Raw genomic sequence first — 27,920 nt, forward strand, 5'->3', positions numbered from 1 at the left:
TTTCATGTGTAATGCCACTGCATTTAGATTCAAGTTTCAAAGAAGCCCTGTTTGGGGTTAGACTTATATTTTTACAATCTGTGATAACTGCTGTTTTTAAAAGTTAAATTAATCCCCAGTAATGATCTTTTTTTAATGATCTACTTCAAATTAACACACAGCGTATATAGTTGGAAAAAGAAAAGATTTTTGGATATATATTTTATTTGACAGTGTTTTAGAATATCATACAGTAAACAAGATTTCTGTAAAAGTTAATTTATCCATAGTGGTGCGTTTCATAAAAATAGTTGCTCACTTACAGTCTTTTCTGTGACTATTAATACATGGAATTATATTTATAGAGATACAGCTGTACAGGGTAAATTCACAGCTAACACTACACAGAGATATTATTTGGAATGGGATTTAGATGGTGTGCTATCTTCACAGGTTATGGATTACAACCGCATAAAGCAATTGCTGCACAAGTAGTAGCTGTGAACTGTGCAAATTAGAGTTTATGCAAGCGTAATCTCAATTTTTTTTTTCCTTTTGTAACACATGGAAAATAAAGGTCAGAGGATACAGTACCGGGTCGTGCAGCTACACTACAGAAGCATTGTCCAAACCAGATTCAATAAATTAATGGCAAACTATACTGGATTTCTAGTCCAGGGGAGAAAGACTAATTGAGATTAAATCAAAAGTACTGTAAACTGCTACGTGTTTGTGCTTTTGTTTATGATGAATGGGTTTCATTTTTGGAAATTGGTTTTGCGAGCTGCAAGACCCTTCACTTGAGGCTTTCAACCATATTCTCATCTTGTCAAATGACTAAACGACTCCCATGTTTTTGATGGAATTCAAACGGCACTAGCTCAGGGTTAGCTCAGGATACTGCAATTATAGAGAGAGGGAAAGGGAGGCTATTATGTGTGATCTTGCTCGACAGACCTGATCTCCTAGTTTTATTTATCTGACTGCAAGTGCGGGAGGTGAGGCTTATTTGTATTCAAATACCTGTAAGGGGCAGGATATGGGAGGATGTCATTGAAATACTGAAATGAAGCCTCATTCATTCAGGGCAAATTAAAGGGAAATTGCCTTCGGAAACATCTTGCCTTTTAACAGGTGTAGCTACACCTAAGTAGCAATGGATAATTAACTGAGGTTTTTTTTTTTATTTAACATTTTAAAAAGAAATACTAAAATAAGAAAAAAAGTTGGGCTTTAGAATTTTACTTGGGGATCAACCACTTGATCCATGAAGATAAAAAGAAATATCTAGAGGTTTTTAATTAAAAAAAAAAAAAAGGCAAAGAGTACAAGACAAAAAAAGCAAACTAAATGGGAACAGAAGGAGAAAGAATAAGGAAAGAAAGATAAGCAGAAAGGAATGCTAAAAAGACTGATGTTCTTTAATGAAAATAAACTGGTTATAATAATTTCAATATTAGGGAGTCATAATTTAAGAAAATATAGGAGATATCTTTTGCCGCTGCTCTGTCAAAACGAATATGAAGACTGGAAAGAGGGTTTAAAAAAAAGACAGCAAGTGAAATATAAAGTTGCTGACAAAGCTATTTACCTCTTTTAGTCTGGGACAATAAAAACCAAAAAAGCCAAACCCAGTGCCGTCGAGTCGATTCCGACTCATAGCGACCCTATAGGACAGAGTAGAACTGCCCCCATAGCGTTTCCAAGGAGCGCCTGGCAGACCCTTTGGTTAGCAGCCATAGCACTTAACCACTACATCACCAGGGTTTCCTCTGGGACAACAGGAAAGCCTTTCCGTAAAGGAACTGCAGCGTTGCCAATCTTGATTTAATAATTGTGGTCTTTCAACTGTAAAATTCATATTTTAGACGAAAACCAATTAAGATCTATGAGCTAAATAGCAAAATTCTGACTTACGACAAACCGTTCCCTAGGATACAATTTTTAAAACCTTTTTTTTCTATCACTGAAAATGTACAGAAATATGATTTGATCACAGAAATGGCAGTAAAATTGGCATCACACCAATGAATTCACTAGCTTTCTAACTCCTCCTGCAGTATGCAGGAACGGAACTAATACCAGTGATGGATGCCAAGGGTGAGCCATGGAAACATGTCATGGGCGAACAGTTCTAAATGTTTCAAAGAAACCCTTTAACCCCTGTCTAGATAGGTCAAGAACAATTTATTTACAATGCTTTAGATCAATTAAAAGATATAATCTTGTCTCAGTTTCAGCTTGCTCCGTGCAGTTTGATTTTTAAGGCGATATTCCAGTTTGTGATTGCTCTTAACTTGTTCAGTTTCTTGATATAAAGTTTGGATGATATCCAAATCCTTCATGCAGTGGGGGGATTTTTTTTTTTCTTTTTTTCTAAAGCTACACTGCACTGTTTCCCTATGATGTTCTTCACGTATTTTGGTTCTTCCGTAGCTGCCAAAGCCCCCAAAATGGAACCGGGGGCTTTAGGATCAGTTTAGGTCTGCGTGTGGACGCTGTGCCACCCATGGACACGTGGGACTTCACATCGATGCTTCTAGGCCTTGGTGCCTCGTGGATCTATGCGTGTGACAATGAAAATAAATTAAAACGCCATGAGACGGAATCTAAGCAGAGAGGCCTGCGTCGAGGCGCGTAAGCGCAGGCCGCGCGGCTCATCTGCTGGCGGTGGAGGCGCCGGGTTTGAGGACTCCCGGCAGCTTGTCGGAGCCGGGGACCTTCCACGGCCCCGGCGCGACGGTGGCCTTGCGCGCCGGGGCGCCCCCTGGAGGCCGCGCGCCCTGCCGAGGGCCCGCGCGCGCGCCCGCCCTTCCCTCGACCTCCCGCGCGCCACCGCCGCCGCCTGGGCCCGCGAACGCGAACGCAGCACCCGGGCCGTCGCGCCGGCCGAGCTCGGGGCCGGCCGCTGCACGGACGCCTTCCTTCCCGCCGGGCCGCGCCGCGTCCGCCGCGTCCTCCGAGGCGGGCCTGCCGGCCTCGGGCCGCCCCTGGCCGCCAGGCGCCTCCTCGAGCATCGGCCGCGCGGCCCTCTGCGGACTGGCCGAGCGCTCGCTCTGCTCCCCAAGGCGCTGCTTCTTCTGGCCGCCGGCTGAAAGCTCCTTTGGTTTCCTAACGTCGTGTTCCCTTTTGATATCCCAAGATGGGTCTGGGCTTATCTGGTGGGAAGGGTCGGAGGGTAGGGCTGGATGTGATGGAGAGAATGGCGAGAGGACGTCTTCGAGGGAGACGCCTACTTCCGGCAGATCTGGGGAGGCTGCAGCGGGAGAACTCCAGGAGGTGGGTTCGTCTGTGGAACACGAAGCACAGGCGTTAGGCGTGGCGCCGCGCAAGGTTTCCACACTCCCGCGACTTCTCTCTACGCCAAGTACCAGGGCAGGCAGCCAGGGGGCGACTGCTTTTGAGGGTCCCAAGGCACTGCCACCTCCACCCTCACTGCCAAGAGGGCAGCCAGCGGCATCCCCGGGGATTGTGCGCACCCCCCTTCCCTTTCTCCCCCCACCCAGGTCATTGCAAAACCCTAGCCTAATCTCGCTGCTTTGACCCCTTCTAACTCCGTGGCTTTGTCATCAGGTCTGATTTCTTATGAACATCGGACTTGTCAGCACTTAGATCAGTGATTCTCAAACTTGAGTATTCAGCGGAATCACCTGGGTGGTTGTGAAAAATCCAGATTCCCAGGGGATTAGGCCCTGAGATTCCGATGGGATGGGGGCCAGGAATTTTTCTGCATTTTAAATAGGCAGCCAACTGATTTTGAAAAAGAGAACCAAGCTTTTGAGAAACACTGGTTTGGATCTTCTCAAAGTCGGGGGAGTGACTTTCTCAACCATTAGGTGTCACTCAAAGCATAATTCTTAGCTACCGCCAGATAATCTCTGAATATGGATAAACCCATGTAAAATGATCACTGTTGTCTTTTACAAATCATTGTCCTTGATTCTTTTTAGTAGTTCTAACATTGTGCAAGGCCCTGGGACTAAGATAAATGATTCTTTCTAGGAAGCCCAGTTTCCACATTTATTTAGGATTTAAGCTTTCTACTTCCAAAAGGATTTGAGGCAATTTATAACATCAAAACACATATAAAACAATGATAAAAATGAGAAATGAAAAAAAAAAAGTTTTTTTAAAGCAACCACTGATCAGGAGCCAAATAGAAGGAGGAGAGATGTGTTAGGAATCTGAGATGAGCTAGTTACTACTACTGAGCACTGAAATTATTCTTGACTTTCTGGCTGCTAAGGCAAAATTAAAACAGGGAAATCCAATACAGTGGACCCTTGATATTTGTGAGGAATATGTCCCAAGACCTTTGGGAATCCCCAGGTTTTGGAATACCATTCTAGGGTGCAGTTTTGCTCCATAGAATTGGTATATGGTCATGAGCGAGGAACATGAAGCCACACTGATATCTGAATGCTGGGTGGCAGGCGAGGCTCCCTCACTAGCTAAGAGATTTGGTCTCATACACCAGCCTCAGTGCAGTGATTCAAATTCTTGTCTTTGTAATATTGTGTGTCAGAGACCCTCAGAGGTCCTTGTGTATACTCAATCCATGAATCCAAAGGCTTCCTTTGTTTTAAAGTTGAGAATTCTTATAATGTACCTTTGATAATGATTTATAAAGAGATAAAAGGCAGAAGAGGGCAGTGGGTTGACAGTTCCAATGATGCTGGCCACCTTTAGCATATCAAATCAGTGTTATAAAAAAGGATTTGATATGAAATTTGAATGGAGTATTTAAGGCACAATGCCTCTTTCTTCTTCCTGTAGACTGATGTCCGCTATTTTTACAGAGTGAGTGAGAAAATCCTAGAAAAGGTATCCAGAGTCCTGGACTGGAATTCTGCCACTAGCATATACCAGCCGTGTGATCTTGGACCAACCACTTGATTTCTCTGAACCTTAATTTCCCCCTTTATAAGACAAGGGTAAAGCATCTACCTCACAGAGGTGAGATAAGGGAAATCACCTTCTAAGGGAAAAGCTCCCTACAGTGGGAGAGTTATGATGATTATTTGCAACCTGCTGAGTCAGATTTTTCTCAGGTGCTCCAGTGACTGCCTGCTTATGGGCTGGGTTCCCCTGGAAGCCATATTAACTAGCACACTTGCAGGTAAGGTTTTGAATAAGTACAATAATAAGTCATTCATTCACACATGCTGTGATTCCCAACTGTGGTTTTGCTATACCTCGGGTATCCTTGGTTTCCTAAGGAATATTCTGAAATCTTCAAATAAAAATGTCTTCCATGACAATTGCAATATGTTCTACTGGAATATGTTGGCTGGGTTAAAGCATTAAAATCAAACTAATAAGTGATAGACTGTGACAGCTCCGCTAATACAGGAAGATATTGTCGGAAATAGTTAAAGTGGTCTTCAAAAGGCCTACCTTATAACTAGAGGGTAGTTTGTGCAACGGTAATCTCTGACTTGGACCATGGTAATGATATCTCACATTTTAATAGCTCTTTTCCCCACCATTACATCACATATGGTAGAGTCAATTAGCTGGCCTCAAATTACTTCTGGGATACAAGGAGAAGGTTGATATTATTCACACCATTTCCTGAAGGAGGAATTGAAGCAGAGAGAGGTTAAGTAACTTGACCAAGATTATAAAATGGGCTGGCCAGGAATGAAATTTTGGGTTGCTTTGCTCTTTTTGCTTGCTGAGAAAATTGTCCTAAGATGTCGTCTTGCAGAGAGGACCAAAGCATGTGAAATGGAAGTGCTTCGTGGCCACTGTTGATCAACAGGGAGTGGATTTCACCCTTGAACAGAATACTTAGCATTTGCTTGTGAACATCTACTTACAATGATAAACTGGAAGGTGAAATTATTCATAAGTACAAAAGGATTCTTACTATAAAAAGATTTCTCAAGAGCTTGTTTATAGATTATTAAATACTTAACAGTAGAAACTAAAAGCTAAAATGTTCCAAGCCACTGCTGATAAGAATATTAATCAGAAATTAAAATTAACTAGATCATAAAGTAAAATGTTTAAAAGATGGATATTTATATGTGTGGTTTAATATTTTCCACTTTTCTGGCAGGGAATTGTCCAGTATAATACCAGACATGTGGTGTCTGAGTGAGGCAGGAACTTGAAAAGCCCCTAAAGCACCAAGTGCCTCTTTACCAGGTAGCCCTCTTCCCCACCCTGTCCTATTACCTGCCCCATCAAGGTGACAGGAATTCACCAATTGTCGTGAATAGGAAGAGCCCTTCTATAGCATTTCAAACTCAAATTTTTATGAAATCTTTACTTGCAATAATCAGAAAAATTAACCAAATTTAATTCTGGTTCCTTCAGACCTTGTTTTTTAATTTTATTTTTATTTTTGAACCTCGGCACTGGCTAAAGTGCGTGATCATGTTCGTTTGTGAGGTTGTTGCTGAGGAAGACGTGCTCCACAGCACCCTTCCTGTCTGAGAGGTTCTAAGTAGAATTAGAAATAGCAGAGACAAATCCCAGAAAGATTAAATCAACCAGGTGGGCCTGCTGGTATTTTTGTAGCCCCTTTGTCCAACGATTCCCCCAGGCTCATTGGCTGAAACCAGAAAGACCTCTCAGTCCAAACTGGCTTCTCCCACCTGCCCTTTCCCCAAACCACCCCAGTGAAGATGCTCTTGTCAATGTCACCAATGTCTTTGATGCTGTCAAATTCAGAGGACATCTCTATGTATTCATGGTAATATGGTAATACTTTATCTTACCACATTTCACACAGCCAACTATTCCCTCCTGGAAACAAAATGGATTCTTGGCTTCCATAACACCCCATTTCCTGCGTTTTATCCTATCTAGCAGTTCCTTCTCAGGTTACCTTGCAGATTTCTCTTCTTTGACCTGACTTCTATATGTGGCATTCCACAGGGCTTGATCTTCTTTCTCCATAGTTTCTCCTAGGTGTTCTCATCTATCATGTAGCTTTTATATAACAATAATACTCCCAAATGAATTATTCAGCCTGGTGAACACTGCTGAACTCTGTGCTGGTATATCCACCTGCCTACTTGACATCTCAGCTTGGTAATTCATTGGTACCTTCAATTTAACAAGTCCAAAATGGAAACCTCTTCACCCAAGCCTATTCTGTACTCTCCCACTTATTTCCATCTTGGTGAATGGCACAGCCATCACTGGGAGTCCTCCTGGTTCCTTCCTCTCCCTTACCCCACAGATCCAATCCACTTGCAAGTCTTATTGGTCTTCAAATATAGCTGGACTCTGTCTACTTTACCTTCACTTTCACCAACTTAGTCCAAGATAGAGGGAAGACCCTGGAAGAATGTGGGACCTGACACCACTCAACCAGTGTGGACTGCCCAAGATAATCACACTTAAAAAAAGGCTGCACTGTGGTCATCTTTCATAAACCTTTGGGACATTGTTAAAGATAAATTTGAAAAATGAATTTTAGTGCTGTTCGGAAAAGAGAAGTTAGTGTAGAACGAACCATGCCTTCTCCCCTCAGCTCGGAGCCCAGGACAACTAACCTAGTTATCCTACCCAAGGGATGGGCCTGTCTACTTACCATTTCTCATATGGACTGTTACAATAATGCACATTCTCTTTGCTTTTATTCTTGCCTACTGCCAATAATTATCCATTCAACATCCACAACAATCTCTTTGTGATCTAAATTAAATGATGCCATTCCCCTGCTTAAAACTTTCAGGGGATTCCCACTGCTCTTTAATTAAAATCCAAAATTGTTAACACGGCCTACAAAAGACTATGTGTTCTAGCCCCTGCCAGTCTCCTGGCTTCACTTCTCTTCATTCCCTATTCACCCAGTTCCTCAAGTACATCAAGGCCATTCTCTATTTTGAGATATCACTGCTGACTCCTCTACCAGAAAGGCTCCTCCGCAACTATTCTCCTGGTGGGTTCTTTGCATTCTTTAGGTCTATAAATTTCACTGCAGTTCCCAGGAGATACTCCGTCCTCAACAGCATTTTTTTCTCCTAGTATTTATAATTAGTAATTATATATTTGTTTGCTTATTTGATAAATGTCAGTCTCAACTACTATATTGTAAGCTTCATGAAGGGAATGACCATATTGGCCTTGTTCACCACATTTGTACTTAATACCCAGGATAGTACTTGACACAAAATACGTGCTCAATTACTATTTGAAGAACAAATAAATCTATTCCACAAATAGAAATGGAAGACTTAAAACCAAATGCCTATTTGAGGGAACACTTGAGAGCAAAAGATTTTCACTTACATGATAAACTATCAAAACCAGGTTTGTATCTGTGACTTTGATCAGTTTTAGGAGGGAGGATGGTGATGAAATGGTAATGTGTATTTGAAGTGGGAAAGAAAATAAATTTGGTGGGAAGAGTGCAGCATAAAGTACATTGGGAAGAGTTCTCAGCTTTCATCAGTGGCCCCTGGGATGGAGAGGGACAAGGAGAAGCTCTGGCTCCAAGGGCACTCAGTTTCCTCTCAGTTTTTGCAGATGTTCTTTCCTTTGTTAATTTTATCAGATGCAATGTTGTCATGACTTTTCTTAAAGGCGCTTCACCCCTGGGGAGTCATTAGTCAACATGCCAGTGAATGTCCAGATGAACCCACAGGTAAGACAGACCATAAACATCTTATATTCCATTGTGGGAAATGCGGGTCCCTTTCCTAAGTTAGGATCAGGTTTCTTACTCCCACCCCCCCCCATGTGTGTTCTAACCAGTTTGAGTCTTTCCTAGAAGATAGACTGATTATTATTACTACATTTTTATACAAATTATACACACAGACACCATTATCTTTGAGTTAAAACATATACAGTTCTTTAAATTATATTGTAGAACCCAGCAATACTGAAAAATAAAATGCACTTTAAAAAAAAAAATTATTGTACTTTAGATGAAGGTTTACAAAACAAAAACTAGCTTCTCATTAAACAATTAGTACACATACTGTTTTGTGGCCATTGGTTACCCACCCTATGATATGTCAACACTCTCCCTTCTTGACCTTGTGTTCTCTATTACCAGCTTTCCTGTCCCCTCCTGCCTTCTAGTCCTTGCCCCTGGGCTGATGTGCCCCTTTAGTCTCATTTTGTTTTATGGGCCTGTCTAATCTTTGGCTGAAGGGTGAACCTTGGGAGTGACTTCATCACTGAGCTAAAAGAGTGTCTTGGGGCCATACTCTTGGGGTTTCTCCAGTCTCTGTCAGGCCAGTAAGTCTGGTCTTTTTTTGAGAGTTAGAATTTTGCTTTACATTTTTCTCCAGCTCTGTCCGGGACCCTCTATTGTGATCCCTGTCAGAGCAGTTGGTGGTGGTAGCCATGCGCCATCTAGTTGAAAATGCACTCCTTCTACTTCATATGCCAGAGATTAAAACAAAAACAAACTTCATCTACTGAGACTGTGTTTCAACAGCTTGTTTATGTTATGGCAGGTGACAGTAACCAGATGGCTGCCCAGCAAAGAATAAACTGCTTATTGCTGTGAATTGGTATCCGAGTTATTAGTTTTCTCAGGGTGGTCTTATCTCCAACTAAAAATTTGTACAGGTGAGGAAAAGTGCAACTTGACTCAAAGAAGAGTTCTTTTTAACCTGCGCTGAAGGGTAAGGGAGACCACCTTGGAAGGGAGCCTGCTTCTGGCTCTGCACCTCACTTGTGGCCTGAGGCTCCAGCTTCAGCTGGGTGGTCCCCCAAACTCCCGACAGGTGTTCTGTGCTGCTCTCCTCCCGTTGATACAGAGCTTGGACCCAGGGTCTAATGAATGCTTTTAAAATTAGGGTGTCCAGGAAGATAACAATAGTATTACTACTATTGGTATCACTACTAATTGTAGTCGTCCACATTGATTAGTTACTTACTAGGTACCAGGCACTCTTCTAAGCCCTTGAATGTATTAACTCTTGTTAATATATGTGAACGTGCACATTTTGCAGATGAGGAAACTGTGGCACAGAGAGGTTAAGTAACTTGCCCCATGGCTACACAGGTGGTAGGTAATGGAGCAGGGTCATTGAATGCCTTTCTGAATTGAGTAATGCTCTCCAAGCTCAGCCCAAACCAGGGCTTTGAACTGGTTCGTTCTGGTTCGAACTCCTGAGAATTTGCATTTCCACCCCAGGTATACGGAATCAGAATCTACTGTTTAGCAAGGTCCTCAGGTGATTCTTATGTATAATGAATTTTGAGGACCATTTCTCTACTAGTGGTTCTCAGAATTGGTCCCTAACCAGCAGCATTAGTATACCCTGGGAACTTGTTAGAAATGCAAATTCTCAGCAGTGGTTTGTACCTGAATGAACCCGTTGGAAGCCCTGGCCCAAATGTCCTCACTAGCCTCCTTTGTTATCTGCTCTTTTGATTGAGAAATGGGGGTCGTGACAGAAACTTCCAGCTAAAGTGACTGTCAGAGGCAGAGCCATCATTATTCCTAAAGGAGACTCTGAAATGCCGTTCGTGTTTGAATCTTGGACACAAAAGGACAATCGCTGTGGTATAGGGTGTTAATTTGTGAAAATGCTGGAAATGTGAGCTGGAATCAGAGAACAGTGAGATTAGATTTCCTAAGGGCAGGAGTAATATTATATGCTTTAAAAATATCCCTCACAGTGCTACACCTTGAATCTGGATTGAATTGAAAATATTCATATTAGATATTGGAACCACTGAGTCAGTTGTCAAATGACTGAAATTATTCCATAAAGAAGTCCATAGATTTGGTGTTACTTCTCATAAAAACCTTCCCTGTTGCAACCTACAGTTGGCTGAGGTTAGAGAATACTGATGTGGTTGTATTGAAATCTATTTTCTCTTAATTTAGAATATTATAGGAAGATACAAAAATAATTAGGGTAGATCAAGTAATATGAAGTTATTTGGTGTTCGAAAGAAAAACCTTCTAAGGATTGTGTTCAAACCATAATGGTTATTTGGAGCTGTTCAGCCATCACTGAGGTGATTGCTTTTTGTAACAAATTATAAAGAAGCAAAATGTGCATTTAAAAAATATTGGCACAAATTAATTATTTTAGTCTCTTTGACTCTTTCTGATGTATTGTTTTCAGTTGGAGGGATTGTTAATGGCTTTCAAACGTGTTTTTGTTTTACATTTGTTACCAGAGAGGATGTAAACCAGGTCTTATAAACATTAATAACATTTTTAGTTGTGACTATATATGCTTGGAAACCCTGGTGGCGTAATGGTTAAGTGCTACAGCTGCTAACCAAAGGGCTGGCAGTTCGAATCCGCCAGGCTCTCCTTGGAAACTCTATGGGGCAGTTCTACTCTGTTCTCTAGGGTCGCTATGAGTCGGAATCGACTCGACGGCACTGGGTTTGTTTTTTTTGTTATATATGCTTACTGTAGCTTCATATTTGTACTTATTTTAAAAGCGTAATCGAAGGTGCAGCAGTAAACCTGTGGCAAGCTTTAGCATCCTCCGTGGTGGACAGTGCACACTGCAGGGCTAGGTGGGGCTGTTAGTAATGAAACTACCATTTCCTGAGTGCTTCGTATGTACCAGGAACTGTACTATGTGCATTATGACACTGTGCTAAACCTCATAACAATGCTAAGGACTGTAGTGCTATTTTCGTTGTTTCACAGATGAGGAAACTGAGACTTAGATAAATTAAGCAATTTACCAGGACCATTCATCTAGTAAATGAGAGTCAGGACTGATTATATGACTCCATAGCCCAAGTCCAAACCCAAACCACTACTGTATTCTAGTGCTTCCCAAACTTTTCCACATCAAGACACACATGTTGTTGTGCTGTGCCACTGAGTCAATTCCGACTCATAGCGACCCTATAGCACAGAGAACTGCTTCATAAGGTTTCCAAGGAGTGGATGGTGGATTTGAACTGCCGACCTGTTCGTTAGCAGCCTGAGCTCTTAATCACTTCTCCACCAGGGCTCCCAAGACACACATAGAAAAGGATAATATTTAGACAATACGCTGAGTAAATAGATGAAGATGGTCAAGGTCAGAAGATACCGGTCAAGCTGTTTACAAAACTCATAAAATTCTGCACTAGAAATAGTAAATTTTACTGTATGTAAATCATATCTTAGTTTTAAAAATGTGAAAAGTTAATTCCTGTTGCTGTCGGGCAGATTCTGAGTCATAGTGACACTGTAGGACGGAGGAGAACTGCCCTATAGGGCTTCCAAGGAGTGGCTGGTGGATTTGAACTGCCGACCTTTTTGGTTAGCAGCCAAGCTCTTAACCACTGCACCACCAAGCCTCCAAAAAGTTAATAGTACTGTGATGAAATGTTTTTAAGTCTGATGTGAAGAAGTCTTTCTAAATTGGCTACACTTTTTGCAAATAATGTCTCCACCACTAATATGCTTAGTAATCTCCCTTCCTCCCTCACCATTGAGCAAGATAAGCCTCAGCCCAATGAAACAAATGAATTCTCAGTTCACGAAGTTAGCAGAGTCTGAATTAAAGAAGTTTTAAAAATCTTTAGGAGGTACCTTTAATCTCAAAGCTTTTCTGGAATCTCGTTCTTCATCAGAGAAATACAACACTGTCTGAAGTTGGCTGAGAACTGAAATAATCACGATGTGCCTAGCTCATGGGAGGAAATGTTGGAGACTGATAATAGCCATCTCTTGGAAAAGATGGAAGAAGTGGAAATGAGTTACTCAGAGGATCCCTTCTGACTCCAGCTAAACCCAAACCTGTGGGGTACCCAAACAAGACCTTCATCACAACCCCTTCCTCTGCCTCTGTAAACTATTCATGGGCAAGACTAGGGCATAACTAACGTTAATTCACTTCTAGACGGAGGCCCACCAGGGGATAAACAATTCTGGCTGTTTAAAAGAAAATGAATTACTGGAAGCAGAGCTCTTGTGTCTGGAGCTATCCAATTTTGTTGTTATTCTATTTCAGCAAGGCTATCTTTAGACTTAGACACTAGTGGCATAGTGGTCAAGAACTATCCTTTTGGTTAGTAGTTCAAATCCACTCAGCCCTCCTTGGAAACTCTATGGAGCAGTTCTACTCTGTCCTTATAGGGTTGCTATGAGTCGGAATCGACAGGATGGCAAGGGGTTTGGTTTTGGTTCGGATCTTTAGACAATTTTTTTCGTACTCCACTTTATTTTTCAAAAGCCTTTCCTCTCATTCACATCTCTCTACATTGTGACCCAGTACACAGCTACTCTATTAGTTCTTTTTTTTCCAATCAATAAATATTTATTGAGCACTTTGTGTGACACAGTCCTGTGCATTGAAAATACGCCTATGAAGAAAGCAATATCCGTCTTCATGGATTGAATTATGTCCCCCCCCCGCCCCCGCCAAATGTATGTATTAACTTGGTTAGGCATGATTCCCAGTATTCTGCGGTTGTCCATTTTGTAATTGTTATTTTATGTTAAAGAGGATTAGGGTGAGATTGTAACACCACTCTTACCCAGGTCACATGGCTGATCCAATGTAAAGGGAGTTTCCCTGGGGTGTGGCCTGCACCACCTTTTATCTCTCAAGAGATAAAAGGAACCGGAAGCAAGCAGAGAATGGGAACCTTACCAAGAAGGCAGCTCTGGGAGCAGAACCCGTCCTTTGGACCTGAGGCTTCTGTGCTGAGATGTCGAACGACCAAGGGAAGACTGATGACAAGGACCTTCCTCCAGTGCTAACAGAGAGAAAGCCTTCCCCTGGAGCCAGTGCCCTGAATTTGGACTTCTGGCCTACTGGACTGTGAGAATAAACTTCTCTTTGTGGCATTTCTGTTATAGCAGCACTAGATGACTAAGACACTGTCATTGTGGAAGAGACAGAAAATTGGTATACATACAAATAGGTGTATAATAGAAAGTCAGATATGGATTAATTCAGTAAAGAAAAATAAGGTAAGGTAAGGATATGGAGAGTTGTGGGGGTGTTGTTTTAGATAGGGTAGCCAGGAATATCTCTCTGATGAGGTGACATTTGAGAGAGACTTGAATGAAGAGGAGCAAGTCATGTGGATAGTTGGGATAAGAATAATCTAGGCAGGTGGAACAACCAGTGCAAAGCTCCAGGTGAGCGTGCTTGTCATGTTCAAGGCATGATAAGAAGGACTGGGAGGTAGAAGGGGGGAAGGGTCAGATCACATAGGACCTTGTGGGCTTCAGTAAGAAGTTTGGATTTTATTCTTAGTGTAATGGAAGCCATTGGATAGTTCCAAACAGAGGAATGATATATGATTTATATTGTATAAGGCCAACCTGGAGGCTAAGTACAAAATGGAGTGCAGGTGGAAACAAGAACACCAGTTAGGAGGCTATTGTGGTAGGCCAGGAAAGAGATGATGGCGGCTTGGACTAGGGTGGTGGTGATTGATGGAGGTGATGGGAAGAAGTTGGATTCAGGATATATTTTTGAAGACAGACTAGATTGGATCTGTTGATGGATTAGATATGGGGTGTGAGAGAAAGATAGTAGTCAAGGATGAGCCACGGCTTTCTTTTTATATTTATTCATTAAAAGATTTATTGACCTTTACTCAGGCGTGTGCTAGGCACTGGAGATGTAAAGATGAAAAAGATATAATTTGTGCTTTTAAGAAACTGATAGTACACTAAGAATTCTAGAGGCATGTTCAGAGTGCTGTGGGTTGGGCAGGGAGAGGACAGACTGTTCTGTATTTGGGAGTTGGGGAAGGCTTTAGTTTGGGTTTGAAGGGACAATAAGAGTTCACTGGATGGAGAAAATAAGGAAGAATATTCCAGAAAGTGAGATCGGGAAGTGTAGTGCTCAGTGGGCTGTTGTGGGAATGGCGAGGGGTCCATATAGTGATGGAACAAGAGGCTGGGACCTTGGGTGTCAACTAAGGAGTACAAAAGTCTTACAGACAACGGGAGCCAATGTGGTTTTTAAGCAGAAGAGTGATAAGGGTAATCCCTCTTCCTTATCTAACAAGTGTGAGTTATTCACTGATATTGACAAATAAATTGCACTTGGATTCAAACTTAGTAAGTGCTTGAATTTTAGTGTCAGTGTTTTAGATTCTTTAATCAACAAATGAAATTTCTTTTTTCCTTATGGAAATAGGATTTTTTTTCTTGTTTCTTTTTTTCCCATTGGCAAGCAGAAGTATGTTCATACTTAAAAAAAAAAAAAGAAATACTATTAATTTTGTGATTCCAGAATAAAAAAACCAAACCCGTTGCCACTGAGTCGATTCTGACTCGTAACGACCCAATAGGACAGAGTAAAACTGCCCTGTGGCATTTCCAAGGAGTGCCTGGTGGATTCAAACTGCTGATCTTTTTGGTTAGCAGCCATAGCCTTTAACCACTATACCACCAGGGTTTCTAATTTTGTGATTAATGTTTATTGAACATCTACTCTGTGTTAAATGAGCATTTAGCATAGTTTTTTGGCACATGGTAAGCACTTGTAAAAATCATGATGATAGTGAAAAGACAGGTAACTTTTTCTTTTTGGCATTTACTGTGTACCAAGCACTGTGCTAAATATCTTGCATGTATTCTGTCATTTAAATTTCACAACAAACCTATGAGGTAGATACTGTTACTATTTTCATTATACAGATAAGGAAACAGGCTCGCAGAGGTTAAGTGGCTCATCTAGGGACTGTCTCCTTCCCATCTCTTTAGCCTTTACGTAACATTTATTTAAAGTTCCTAGGAGTCGCAGAAGGAGAAGTGTGGATCACTCCCTGCTTTCTCATCCATCCTGCAGAAGATGTTAAGAGCAGAGCTATAGCCCTAGAGAAGGATGCACAGTTACAGACCCTGAGATGTGCCACCCGGATAGTGCACCTGTGAAGGCTCAGATAGAGGCAAGCAGGGGCTGTAGCCAACACTCAGCCCCCCGTCTTCACATGACCAGACCCTTCAGGGGCCTCTCTCACTGCCTTGTCTGCAGTGGTTAATTTCTAGTTCAGCTCTTTGTGTTTCTTTCACAACATGCCTTACAATTTGTGTGTTAACTGTTCTTTGTAAATGTGTCTCCCTTCCTAGAAGATAAATTCTTGGTTAGGCAGGGACTCGGGTGGTGCCTGGCTGGGCTGGGATCACAGCAGGGATGGATTATCCAACAGGCAAGGTAAGCACAGTGCTTACCTTGCTTACCAGATCATCTGTAGTGAACAATTTCACATTTTTTTCACAACATCACAGATTCTGCTTCTAGGTATGGCTGGCAACTGTCTCTCTCCCAACCCCACAGCAGCTTCCTACAGAATCAAAGCCTCTTTTTAAATTTACAGTCCCTGACAGGGGCAGATTACCCAGCAAACTAGGCAAGTACGGGCTTACTTGTGTTTACCTACTAATCTGTAGTTGCCAGCTTCACATGGGTTTCACCACATCAGCGATCACATCAAACCCATGTGAAATTGGTCACTACAGATTAGTAAGTAAGCACAAGTAAGCCTGTGTTTACCTTGCTTACTGGATAATCCGCCCCTAGATCATAGGCTTCTCTCTGAACTCAGTGCCTAGGAGGTTGCTGGGTCTTTGGCTCCAGGTGCAAGTTCCTGGTTATTGTACCCTTTTCTCTATGAGGCACCTGAGTATGCTGAAAAACTTTACTTATGGGGTTGTGAAAACCTGCATGTTCCCTGCTTTGGTAACAAAGAACAAAAGCTAATACTGTTTGAAAGTATCTGAGCCCTCATTCGTATTCGTGCTATAGTTCTCAAGGTGTGCATAGGTCGGGAATGACAGGAGCCAGAGGTAGACAACACTGTAGAAACAGGCTGAAGACAGAAGATGGTCTGGGGGCAGAGGGCTTGTGAGTTTGCCTGACCTTAAAAGGAGAGTTTTGGTGGGTTCCGATAGAGGCTGCCTATGTGTTTTTATTTCTGCAAAGTTCCAGGCCTTCCTAGAAATAAACTGATCATTATCAATTGCTCTAGCATTTAGGGCTCATATGATAGCCGATTTTGAGCAGGTTTAATTTCATTTTAGCAAAAGATAAAGCTTTTCATTGGAGTCACTTCTTTAGAAATAAAATTGAACTGAAAAATACCAGAAACTCTATCACTATGGATGGTTTATCTGGGTCTTGGGTTTTTGCAGGTTTGTGCACATGTAGAAAAATCCAGTGTGTCAGCAACCCCTGCTAAGGGTGCTAGCGCAGTACCCTAGATAAGGGCTGCAGGCTGGCAAGGGAGCCAGAGGATGGCTTGGGAAATGCAAATTGGGGCTTAGTGAGGAGTACTCATGTTGGTGGGCCTGTTGGCAGTGGCACAGACTCACATACGGAACCAAGCTTTTACAGTGGTCCCCACATACATACGTACACATTTGCTAAAGGAGTCGGAACTAGTTCCCAGTCTGTGTGCACATTAGGGGCCTAAACACTCAGCCCCAGTCTCCTTGCATGACCAGACCTTCAGATCAGCTCCTTCAGCCTCACCTCCTCAGAGCAGCCTGTCTCACTGCCTTGTCTACAGTGGTTATTTTCTAGGTCAGCTCCCTCTGTGTTTCTTTCACGACATGTACTACAATGTGTCTCCTTTAGTTAGAAGATAAATTCTATTAGACAGGAACTGTGATCTGTCCTGTTCACTGTTGCAACTTTAGTACTTAACACAGTGTTGGGCACATACTAAGTGCTCAAGAAATACTAATTGAATGAAGAATGAACGAGTCAGAAATTTTCTTAAAAGTGGAACAGCAGCCAACCTTAATAATTTAGAGAAATGTGGGGAAAGCTGGTATATTTGAAATATGCTTAAGTATATGTATTAAAAAACCCATTACCATCGAGTTGATTCTGACTCATAGCAACCCTATAGGACAGAGTAGAACTGCCCCATAAGGATTCTAAGGAGTGGCTGGTGGATTTGAACTGCTGACCTTTTGGTTAGCAGCTGAGCTCTTAACCACTGTGCCACCAGGACTCACTATGGGTCGGAATTGACTCGGCGACAGTGGGTTTGGTTTTTATATGGTATATTTATATATATGACATCACTTGCTGTTATGAAACTCTTATTTAGTTAAATGTATTATATGACTGTAAAATGAAAAAAATTTAAGGATGTAACATGTTATGTAAAATTTGTAGGAAAAAATTTGTAAGGAGTCCAAGGAGCAGCTGGTGGATTTGAACTGCTGACCTTTTGGTTAGCAGCTGAGCTCTTAACCACTGTGCCACCAGGACTCCATATATATATATATATATATATATATATATATATAGTCACTATAAGTCAGAATTGACTCGACGACAGTGGGTTTGGTTTTTATATGGTATATTTATACATATGACATCACTTGCTGTTATGAAACTCTTATTTAGTTAAATGTATTATATGACTATATTTGTAAAATGAAAAAAATTTAAGGATGTAACATGTTATGTAAAATTTGTAGGAAAAAATTTGTAAGACACTTTAACACTTTGCTGTCATAGTGTGTTCTCAAGAGCAGCAGTGCTGGCATCACCTGGGAGCTTCTTAGACATACAGCATCTCATTCCCCACCCCAGACCCACTGAATCAGCATCTGCATTCTAAACAAGATCTCCAGGGATTGCTGTGCACATTAAAGCTGGAGGATTTGTGCCATAAAAAAATTAGGAATTTAGCCTGTGAGATCATTTTGTGAATTGTAGGAGGCAGGTTTGACCAGGGCACTGAAGGAGGAATGGTAGTTCCAGGAGGAATGAGAAATTCTCTATGACTAATAGGCTACTTTTTGTTTTTAAATCATAAAGAGAGCCTGTTGTTTTGGTTAAGCTGGTGAGCATTTTAACTAAGCATAAGTCACACCATGTTACTGGCACAGCTAACTCTATGGAAGTTTCTAGAATTTCATTCAGGGCAGAACAATAACATCTCTTGACTGTCTCAACTGTGATTGAAAGAGAGGGTATCTGAATGGCATGTTAATACTGCTTAATTAATATTCACTTATAAAGTTTTTAAAATATTAGTAAATGCTTAGCTGTTGTTATAAGGAACAACTTGGAGCCTATTTATCCAGTTAACAAATGTCTTAGATTGTCAGTGGGGTGGGACACGATGGCTAATATTGGCTCCTCATTTCTTGCTGGCAGCAACTTGAGGGGAGAATTAAGATGATGCAACTCTTCTCGGAAAACCCGGGTGAGGAAAACCTCCTCAAATTCCTAAATTTTAGACAGGATTAGTGATGGGGAAAATAAGTGGTCTGATTCTCTCACACTTACTGGTTAATGAAATCAATAAGCATTTAGTCGGTGCCTACAGGTGCCAGTGTGGGTCCGGCGCTGGGGATCAAAGACTAATAGTACCAGATTCCTGCCTTCAAGGGGATTATGTGACCCTGGTTTATCCATGACACATCTCTTCCTGGCCTAGTGAAAAGCTGGAAATTCTCTCTCTTTAATTAATTTACTCAGTGCTGTAGGTCAATAGAAAGACCAATCACAGTGAAAAAGATTGTTCTTTTCCACCTGGAAAATTCAACCTCCTTCCTGTGGTGTCCTTTGTCACTGATCCTCATCAGTGTGCATAATCTTTCCTTTACTCTGAGCAGGTTGTTCTGTGGGCCTCCAGAGCAGAAAGGAAAACCATTTTAGATGAATCATCTTCTGCTGAATGTGCCTGACACATTGGTGCCAAAGAGGCAATAAATCATAATAAATGGAAATAGTTGCCCGTGGCATGATCTGATTGAGTCATTTAAACAATCACTTTGTGTTGACAAAGGGTAGGGTGATTATGCCAGAGAAATTCAAAGGCGCTTGGAACAAATGAACTGGAGAAATTGCTTGAAAAATGTAGGGGTTTCTTCCAGGGCAATAGACTTCCTTCATTCCGACTCAGCCTTGAAGACTACAGACCCCAGTGGGTGAGTATTTAAGACACTAATTCTTCCCCCTTACCCTCAATGGAGGGGGCCGACCGCACAGCTGGCACCAGAGACTCGCATTCTAAGTCTGCAGTTTTGAGAGATGAACCTCATAGCGACCTGATAATACCAGTCTGCAGGTTGAGAGAGTAATCCACACATTAATGTGTGGGTAGATCATTTAGAGGGCAGCTTCTGGCACACACGCAACCATTCTAATACAGACATTAGACTTGAACAGGGAAGTCATAATAATTTGTGTTCCTGAGACGTTACGTTTGTGCTCTTGGGGCACCCCTCTGGGACTTCTGGGGAAGAGGTAGTTTTGTATGTATTTTCCAAAGGAGAGTGCTGGGAGCATAAGCGACTTCCTTTGGATAACCCTGCAAGCAGGGAGGGGTTAGAACATAATTCCAGGTCTTTCCCACACTCTCTCCAAGCTAGAGCTGAAGAGGAGGGGAAACGGGCCTGGGGAAGCTCTCAGCTCGGGCCGGAGGGCGAACGAGCATCTCCTGGTGCCTCCTGGCCGGGCCGCATCCTCCAGCTCCCCCGTGGGTCTCTCGTAGCTTCCCGGGATCGGTTTGGCTCAGTCCCTGAGAGGGCTGGGGCGCGCCGACCTCCACCCCTTCTTCAGCTTTCCCTGTGTTAGCAAGGGCACCCCACTCGAGTTCAGATGGCGGTCCCTAGACTGGGCATGAGGAGCTCCTCCCCACCCAACACCCCAAGTAGACTTGGAGCAGTGGGTTTCAGCCTCGAAGCACAAGAATGCTCCTGGGAACTGCACCTCACACCAATCACATAACACTTTGGCGGGGGCCCAGGCATGGTATTTTAGGTATGTTGCAGTCTATCCATTGCAACTCATAGCGACCAAACAGGACAGAGTAGAACAGCCCTATGGGGTTTCCAAAGCTGAAATCTTTAGAGAAGCAGACTGTCACATCTTTCTCCCGCTGAGGGGCTGGTGGGTTGCAACTGCTGTTTAGAAGCCACACCCTTAACCACTGTGTCACCAGGGCTCCCTAGCTGATAATAGGAATCACATACTTTTCACCTGAGAAGTCTAAGTGCTCTTAGGTTATTGTTAGCAGCCCCAGAGTCTGTCCAACTCATGGCGACCCCAGGCGTTAAGAGAGTAGAACTGAGCCTGAGGGCTGTATTGGCTGTAATCTTTAGGGAAGGAGTCCCTGGGTGACACAAATGGTTAGGCCCTGAACTACTAGCTGAAAGGTTGGCAGTTTGAATCCACTCAGAGGCATCTTGGAAAACAAGCCTAGCCATCTGCTTCTGAAAGGTTACAGCCTTTGAAAACCCTATGAAGCAGCTCTACTCTGCGCACATGGTGTCACCATGGGTCAGGATTGACTTGGTGGCAACTAACAACAGTAATCTTTAGGGAAGCAGGCATCCAGGCCTTTTCTTCTGCAGAGACGATAGCAAACTGCTTGTGCCCCCCAGGCTCCTTAAGTTTGCCTATTTTCACATCGCTCATTATAGCTGGACCCAGGAATGATGGGTGACTTGCCCTAAAATAAATAACTGGTAAAATGCTGATTGAGGAAGTGTTAATCCTTTGAGAGGTCTGTCATAAGTCACCCGTCTAAGGGTACTAGATAATTCCTGAGGAGTCTGTACCTAAGGGAGCCCTGGTGGTGCTGTGGTTGTGCTTGGCTGCTAACTGAAAGGTCAGTGGTTTGAACCCACTAGCTGCTCCATGGGAAGAAGATGTGGCAAGTTGCTTTCATAAAGATTTAGCCTTGGAAACCCTACGGGCAGTTCTACTCTGTCCTGTAGGGTTGCTATAAGTCAGAATGGACTCAGTGGCAATGGGTTTGGTTTGTTCCCAAGGCAGAGGGGGAGCAGCATCAGATGAAAGCTTGTTGCCTTCCTGTGCATCACCTACTTTGCACAGGCCGTGTTGGCGGAGAAAGATAGAAACAACCCAGGGTCTTTGTGATTTAGCATCAGAGACCACTTCTGCTTCTCCTCTGAAACTTGTGTGTGTTTAACGTGAGCCCCTGTGGAAAGAAAAACTTCACCAACGACGTTCACTCACGGCCAGTTACCCCAGCCCTGCAGCCTGATGATGGAATGAGCCTTCTGCTTTAGATACTGTACCTGAAGCCTCTGAGACTCCTTGGAGTGAGTAGGAGCATTTAAATAATAAAATGCAAAACAGAAAGGGCCTTTTCGAAATAGAGATACAAGTTTGGCTGAATGAGAAAATAGAAATTCTTAAGCCTACTTGCCTCACAGCCTCTAGTCAGCATGCTGCAAAGCAGGTTTTCAAGGTCCTCATCAACCTGGAGGAGCCCTGGTGGCACAGTGGTTAAGAGCTCAGTCTGCTAACCAAAAGGTTGGCACTTTGAATCTACCACCTGCTCCTTGGAAACCCTGTGGGCACGATCTTAAGCATCACAGTTGCTATGAGTTGGAATTGACTTGACAGCAACAGGTTTTTTTTAATCAGTTGGGATAACCAGCATACCTTGAATGCCGGTCAGTGGGCTGAGGTCAGAACCCCCCTGACTCCATGTCCTATTACCCCTCTGAGTAGTTAATTTAGTGGCCTTCTTCAAAAAGGCCTTCTTGACAAAAAGGACTCACAGAGCCCTGCTCCCAGAGGTGAAGCTGCTTTCTGGGTGAAGAGGTTTGGCACAGAGGAAATGCAGAGGCTCTGGCTTTTAGTAGCTGCGAGGCCCTCCCATAGACACAGGGCCTGCAGCATCTTGGGCTGGTCAGGAAGGAAGGTCTCAGCAGGCAGAGCTGCTCCCTCTACCTGTTGCTGTCCAGTTGATTCCGACTCATAGCGACCCTACAGGACAGAGTAGAACTGCCCCATAGGGTTTCCAAGGAGTAGCTGGTGGATTCAAACTGTGAACCTTTTGGTTTGCAACCGAATGCTTAACCACTGCACCACCAGGGCTCCAAAGGACGTCTGCATTCCTGTTGGGGACTGAACCCCAATCTCCCACATGACAGGCAGGGATACTCACCACTATACTAATGAGGACAGCGATCCTACCAGGGGCTGTTTTCAAAGGCTGAAGGATGATTCCATTAAAGTGGATACTCAAAGCATTGGTGAGTATAGGAAACCCGGGCCCTAAATTGCGCCTATTGATCTCAGACCAGTAGCTTTATTTACTTTCTTTACCCTTTCTTCCTCTATTAAAGTCCTTGAAGAATTTAGCTCTTGACCTAAAGAGTAAGTGTCATGGAGCCTGGTTCAGGTTTCCAGTGACTGGGGAATATGTTCTCCGGCTACATTTCATGCTCTGGTAAATTATCCAAAGACGAATGACAGGATAGTTGGATACTGCTAGAATGACAGCTCTTTCCTTTTCTGGCAAATGTATAGGCCCTAAACCAACGGGGTTGGCTACTGATTTGTAACACAATATTCTCTGTAATGGCTTAAAGCTGGTTGAATTTTGGGAGTCTCTTAAGGTTGTAGGCTGATCGAGAGGGCATGACCTTCTCTGGGGTATTGTAGCTCAGAGTTTAAAAGTCAGGGCTGTGGAGCCAAATCGCCCAGGTTCCAGTCCTTAATCATCTTGCCTGATCAAACAGGTCATCAAAAACTCTCTAAGCTTTGGTTTCCTTGGTAGTAAAATGAGAGTAATTACAGAATCTACCTCACAGAGTTATTGTAAGGTGTAAATGAGCTCCATAACTTAAGGCATCCATTATAGAGTGCCTGGCACATAGTCAATATTGTTATCACTGGTCAGCCAAAAAAGGCCTCAGATTGGACTAAATATTCTGGAGTTATTTTGAATGACTCAGATTTATTCAGAATATTAGAGCTCAGGGGCATCTGGAGATGCCAAATTCAGCTGACTGACGGGATTACCAGACCCCCAAGATCCAGGGCTTCATCAATATACCAATATATACTAGAATGAAATATGCTGGAACATACCAGCATTCCCTTAAGCAGGCTGAATAAAGTCATTGAATCAGGCCAACAGGGCACAAGGCCCTGGAAAGAATCCTACCCTTTGGAGTCAGAAGATGGATTCAAGTACATTCTCTATTGCTTACTAGGTGTGTGACCTTGAATAAATTACTTAACCTCTCTGGGCCTCACGTTTCATAATTGTTAAGTGTTAAATACTTGCCCTGCCTTCTTCAAAAAGTTGCTTTGTATGAAATAATTAGATAAAAGCACTACATAAATGTAGAGTGGAGTTATTATTTTTCTTATCTATATGACCTGACACAGTTCTACTCTGTCCTATAGGGTCGCTATGAGTCGGAATTGACTCGATGGCACTGGGTTTTCTGGGTTTATATGACCTGACAGAAAGTTTTAACTCTTAAAAATGGTCTTTTTTTTCCTACATTTTAATGACTGAGTTGACATAAAAGGATTTGGCTAGCCCCAGGTAATGGATTACCTATTATTTCCATGTGTGTGTGGCAGGTGGAGTATGGGATTGGAAAGTGTCTGTGTAGGGAGCTTGTTCTCTGGAGTGTCCTATCAGCTTTAAAGGTCGAGAGAAAATTGCATCTAAGTGTTAGATCAGTTTTTAGAAGCACGGCTGCTCATTTGACCTCTAGGGGCAGAAAAGAATGGTCAAAATCTCCATTTACATCCACTTGAAAGAACTGGCAAAGCTGGATTAGGGTTCTGGTTTCAGAGAATCTCAGAGGATTGACCGTCAGCAGCTTCCTCTTTTTACCCTTTAAGCTTGAATGAGTCAAGAAACTCAAAGGTATTTTAACAGATGTGTGCCCAGTGTCTTCTTGGTCAACTTCTCACATTGTTTGCTTAGGAAAGAGTGAAGGCCAATCAGTCTTATACTTTATTTTTGACAATGCCTTTTCCGAGGACACAGGAATCCACAATCTACTGAAAGGAAATCATTGTAAAACTGAGAGGTGTAACTTCAAGTCTCAAAAACTTAAAACCTGAGAACTAATGTATCTTTGGTATAATTATTAGTTTTACAAAGTTTGATTTTTGTCAAACTCTAACCTAAAGCAAATGTAAAAAGAATAATGGCACTGAATGGATTGGTTCAGTTACTCCGGTATAAATCTTATCTCTTTCAAGTTCAACCTCATTCTCTTTTCTCTTTCATCTTCCCAGGGTAGCTTGATTAAAGATAAATGGAAAAAAGGGGTAATTTGTGCCATAACTTGTACTTTTATCATGAGGGGGACATCTTTATTCCATTATTTTATGAGAAACATTCATTAAAATAATGTGATTCCCCCCCAAAAAAAATTTACAGCACCATTAATGTTCCTTTTTCAGGATTCAGAGTTCCCAGGGCATTCTTTCTCTTTGTAAGATAGTCATCAATTATTACTAAGTGGAAATATTACTGCAGTAAGTAGGAGGTGTGTGTGTGTGTGTGTGTGTGTTTATGTCTAGGGCTAAAGTAGAGACCTTTTTTTCATCTCCCCAGTGTAGCCATGAAGGTTGGCGTTATAATTGCTATTTTAGGGACAGAATGGCAGAGGTGTAAAAGCCACACATAGTAGCTTTAACATATCCTCACACTCCAGATTCTCCTTTTGCTGACCACTAGCAAATCACTCTTAATCTTATATAGAGTTGTAGTATAGCTTTTTATTCTTGACTTATTTTTTTTTCACTCACTATGAAAGACAGGTTGCTATGGCAGTAGACTGAGAAAACATTTCATTTTCTCATTTGACACGTGTTTTTGGAGTGACTATTAGTAGCCACCACCTGCCTGTCAGTTTGTAATACTGTGGTGGTTTGTGTGTTGCTATGAGCCTGGAAGCTATGCTACCAGTATTTAAAATACCAATAGGGTTACCCATGGTGGACAGGTTTCAGAGGAGCTTCTAGACTAAGACAGACTAGGAAGAAGGGCCTAGTAATCTACTTGCAAAAATTAGCCAATGAAAACTCTGTGGATCATAACAGAATATCGTCTGATACAAGTTGGAAGGAACTAAAAATACACAGTGGCCACAACAATGAACTGGAGCATACCAGTGATGGCACAGGGCCGGGTAATATTTCATTCTGTTGTGCTTGGGATTCCCATGAGTTTGAGTCAATTCAATGGCAACTAGGTGCTAGGAGCTCAGGATACAATGGTTAACAAACAAAGCCCTTGTGGAACTAACATACTGTTGGGGGGAAGATTGAGGCAAACAGAGGCTTCTGTTGAGAGGTGGAGGCAGTTAATTGATGGCAAAGTCAAGATGACCATTCTAAGGACCTGAGTGTCATCTTTGCTAAAAGTGGGAATAAAGGCCAAATGTGAGTGAAAACTTGAGACTCAAAAGATTAAATCTGGGAAGCCCTCTTCAGAAGTTCAAGGACATATTTAAATTGCAGAGACATAAACCTATAAAGGACAGCAACTGCTAAATAATGATTTTTGGTCAAGGTCTCATTTTCTTTAGTTTCTTCATCTCAGCCATCCATTCATCCACTTATTCAATCAAACGTTGAGTAGCCTATTCATATCCCTAAGGCAGAGCAATGTGCTAAGCATTGAGAATATGATAATGAATTCAAAAACAGTGCTTTCTGACCTTGTGGCGCTTACGTTCTGTTGAAGGAAAAAGACACCTAAAGAAATTAGTATGATACAATTTGTTAAGCACTTTAATAGGGTTTTATATATTGAGTGAAATGAAGACATAGGAAAATTCCTTAGAAATACATTTTTGAGAGAAAAGTACCCAATTAATGATGACATTTTTACGAGCATTTTTGGTTCCAGTCAACAATTTTATGGTTATGTATGGAATAAACCCTCTTGCCTTCATCTGAGATCTAAAGATTCATTTAATCAGAGCCCTGCTCCCATTTCATTTATAACTATGTGCAGTTCTCTTAGTGATGAGCATGGATGCAAGTGAAAGCACTTTAATTTTAAAATTAATGAGCATTAGATGAATTAGAAATAATTTAACTTTTCAAGATCACTTGACCTTCCTGCTTTATCATTTATTTGATCAACTTCCCTTAAGACAGACGGATTTGAATTTTTTTTTAAAGAAAGAGCGCTAGTGGTCACATATTTATTTCTCAATCTATTTTCCATTTTCTGGTAACCTTAATATATGAAACTACATATTGTGAAGGAAAAAAATTGCTATCTTGGTAGCTATGTAACTAGTTCACCCATAGCTACTGCTTTTTTTTTTTTTTTTTGGCTCAACAACTTCCCTAGCTTGAACTAGGGCTAGATAAAAAACCCAACCCGTTGCCATCGAGTCGATTCCGACTCATAGCGACCCTATAGGTCAGAGTAGAACTACCCCATAGAGTTTCCAAGGAGCGCCTGGTGGATTCGAACTGCTGACCTTTTTTGGTTAGCAGCCGTAGTACTTAACCACTAAGCCACCAGGGTTTCCAGGGCTAGATTAAAGCACAGTTTTTCTCTAAATGACATTTCTGGCTTAACTCTGAAACAAGTGGACAGTTTCCTGTAACTGAAAAGGTTTGGTGACTTTGGCAACACCCTTATTAGCCACCGAGGTCTTGGAGGGCTCGATTGTAGGTGAGCAGGCAGGCCTCCTGTCTTTTTGTGCATTGCTTTCAGTCAAGCAACAAATATCTGTTGGAATAGTCAAGATGTTTTGGAGCCTTGTTCCATGGAACTCACAATATAGGTGGGAGATGTGACAGCTCCTCTCCAATTCCTCTTTCCTAGCAGTTCCCTGCCAGCAGCCATCCTATTCCAAGCTCTGATGTGTAAAGCATGTGACACTTGCTCTATTGGATGCTCACCAGCTTGGTATCCTTTCCGTGAACACCAAGGTCAAGTACTAGATGGTCTCTGGTGTTCTGGATGTGACTATCTTGTATGTAAGTGATGAACATACAATTGAGAAACTGAGGAGATAGGAATGCAACACCAAAGGGAGGGAAATCCACATTCTCTGGGGCCCAAAGGACCACTAATAGGAATGCATCCAGTATCGGGCCCAGTGGGACTGCTGATTGTCCAGTGTGAATTGTTTTCAAAATGGCTTCTGTGGGGAATTAGAATGAGCTAACAGTTTCATTTAAGGATATCTGCACAAAGCTCTCAGAAGCTGAGCTATGGCCACAGCCATGGGGCCACATAAGGCATTTTAATCAATTTCCCCTACCTAATAACTCATGATAGCTCTAAAGAGAACAAAGTTA

General features: G+C 42.2%; 1 protein-coding gene across 2 annotated transcripts in view; it reads right to left on the reverse strand.

Annotated features, from left to right (window-relative positions):
- Positions 1-1,370: 1,370 nt before the first annotated feature.
- The window catches only part of MAGI2 (membrane associated guanylate kinase, WW and PDZ domain containing 2), a 1,497,921-nt gene continuing 1,471,371 nt past the window's right edge, over positions 1,371-27,920 (reverse strand). For both annotated transcript variants that reach the window (XM_049894296.1, XM_049894295.1), the window contains one exon: positions 1,371-3,268. In XM_049894296.1, the coding sequence (XP_049750253.1) occupies positions 2,637-3,268 (632 nt within the window). In that variant the 3' untranslated portion in view covers positions 1,371-2,636. The remainder of the gene's footprint in view (positions 3,269-27,920) is intronic.

The sequence above is a fragment of the Elephas maximus genome, chromosome 8 (genome assembly GCF_024166365.1).
Source record: "Elephas maximus indicus isolate mEleMax1 chromosome 8, mEleMax1 primary haplotype, whole genome shotgun sequence".
NCBI lineage: Eukaryota > Metazoa > Chordata > Mammalia > Proboscidea > Elephantidae > Elephas > Elephas maximus.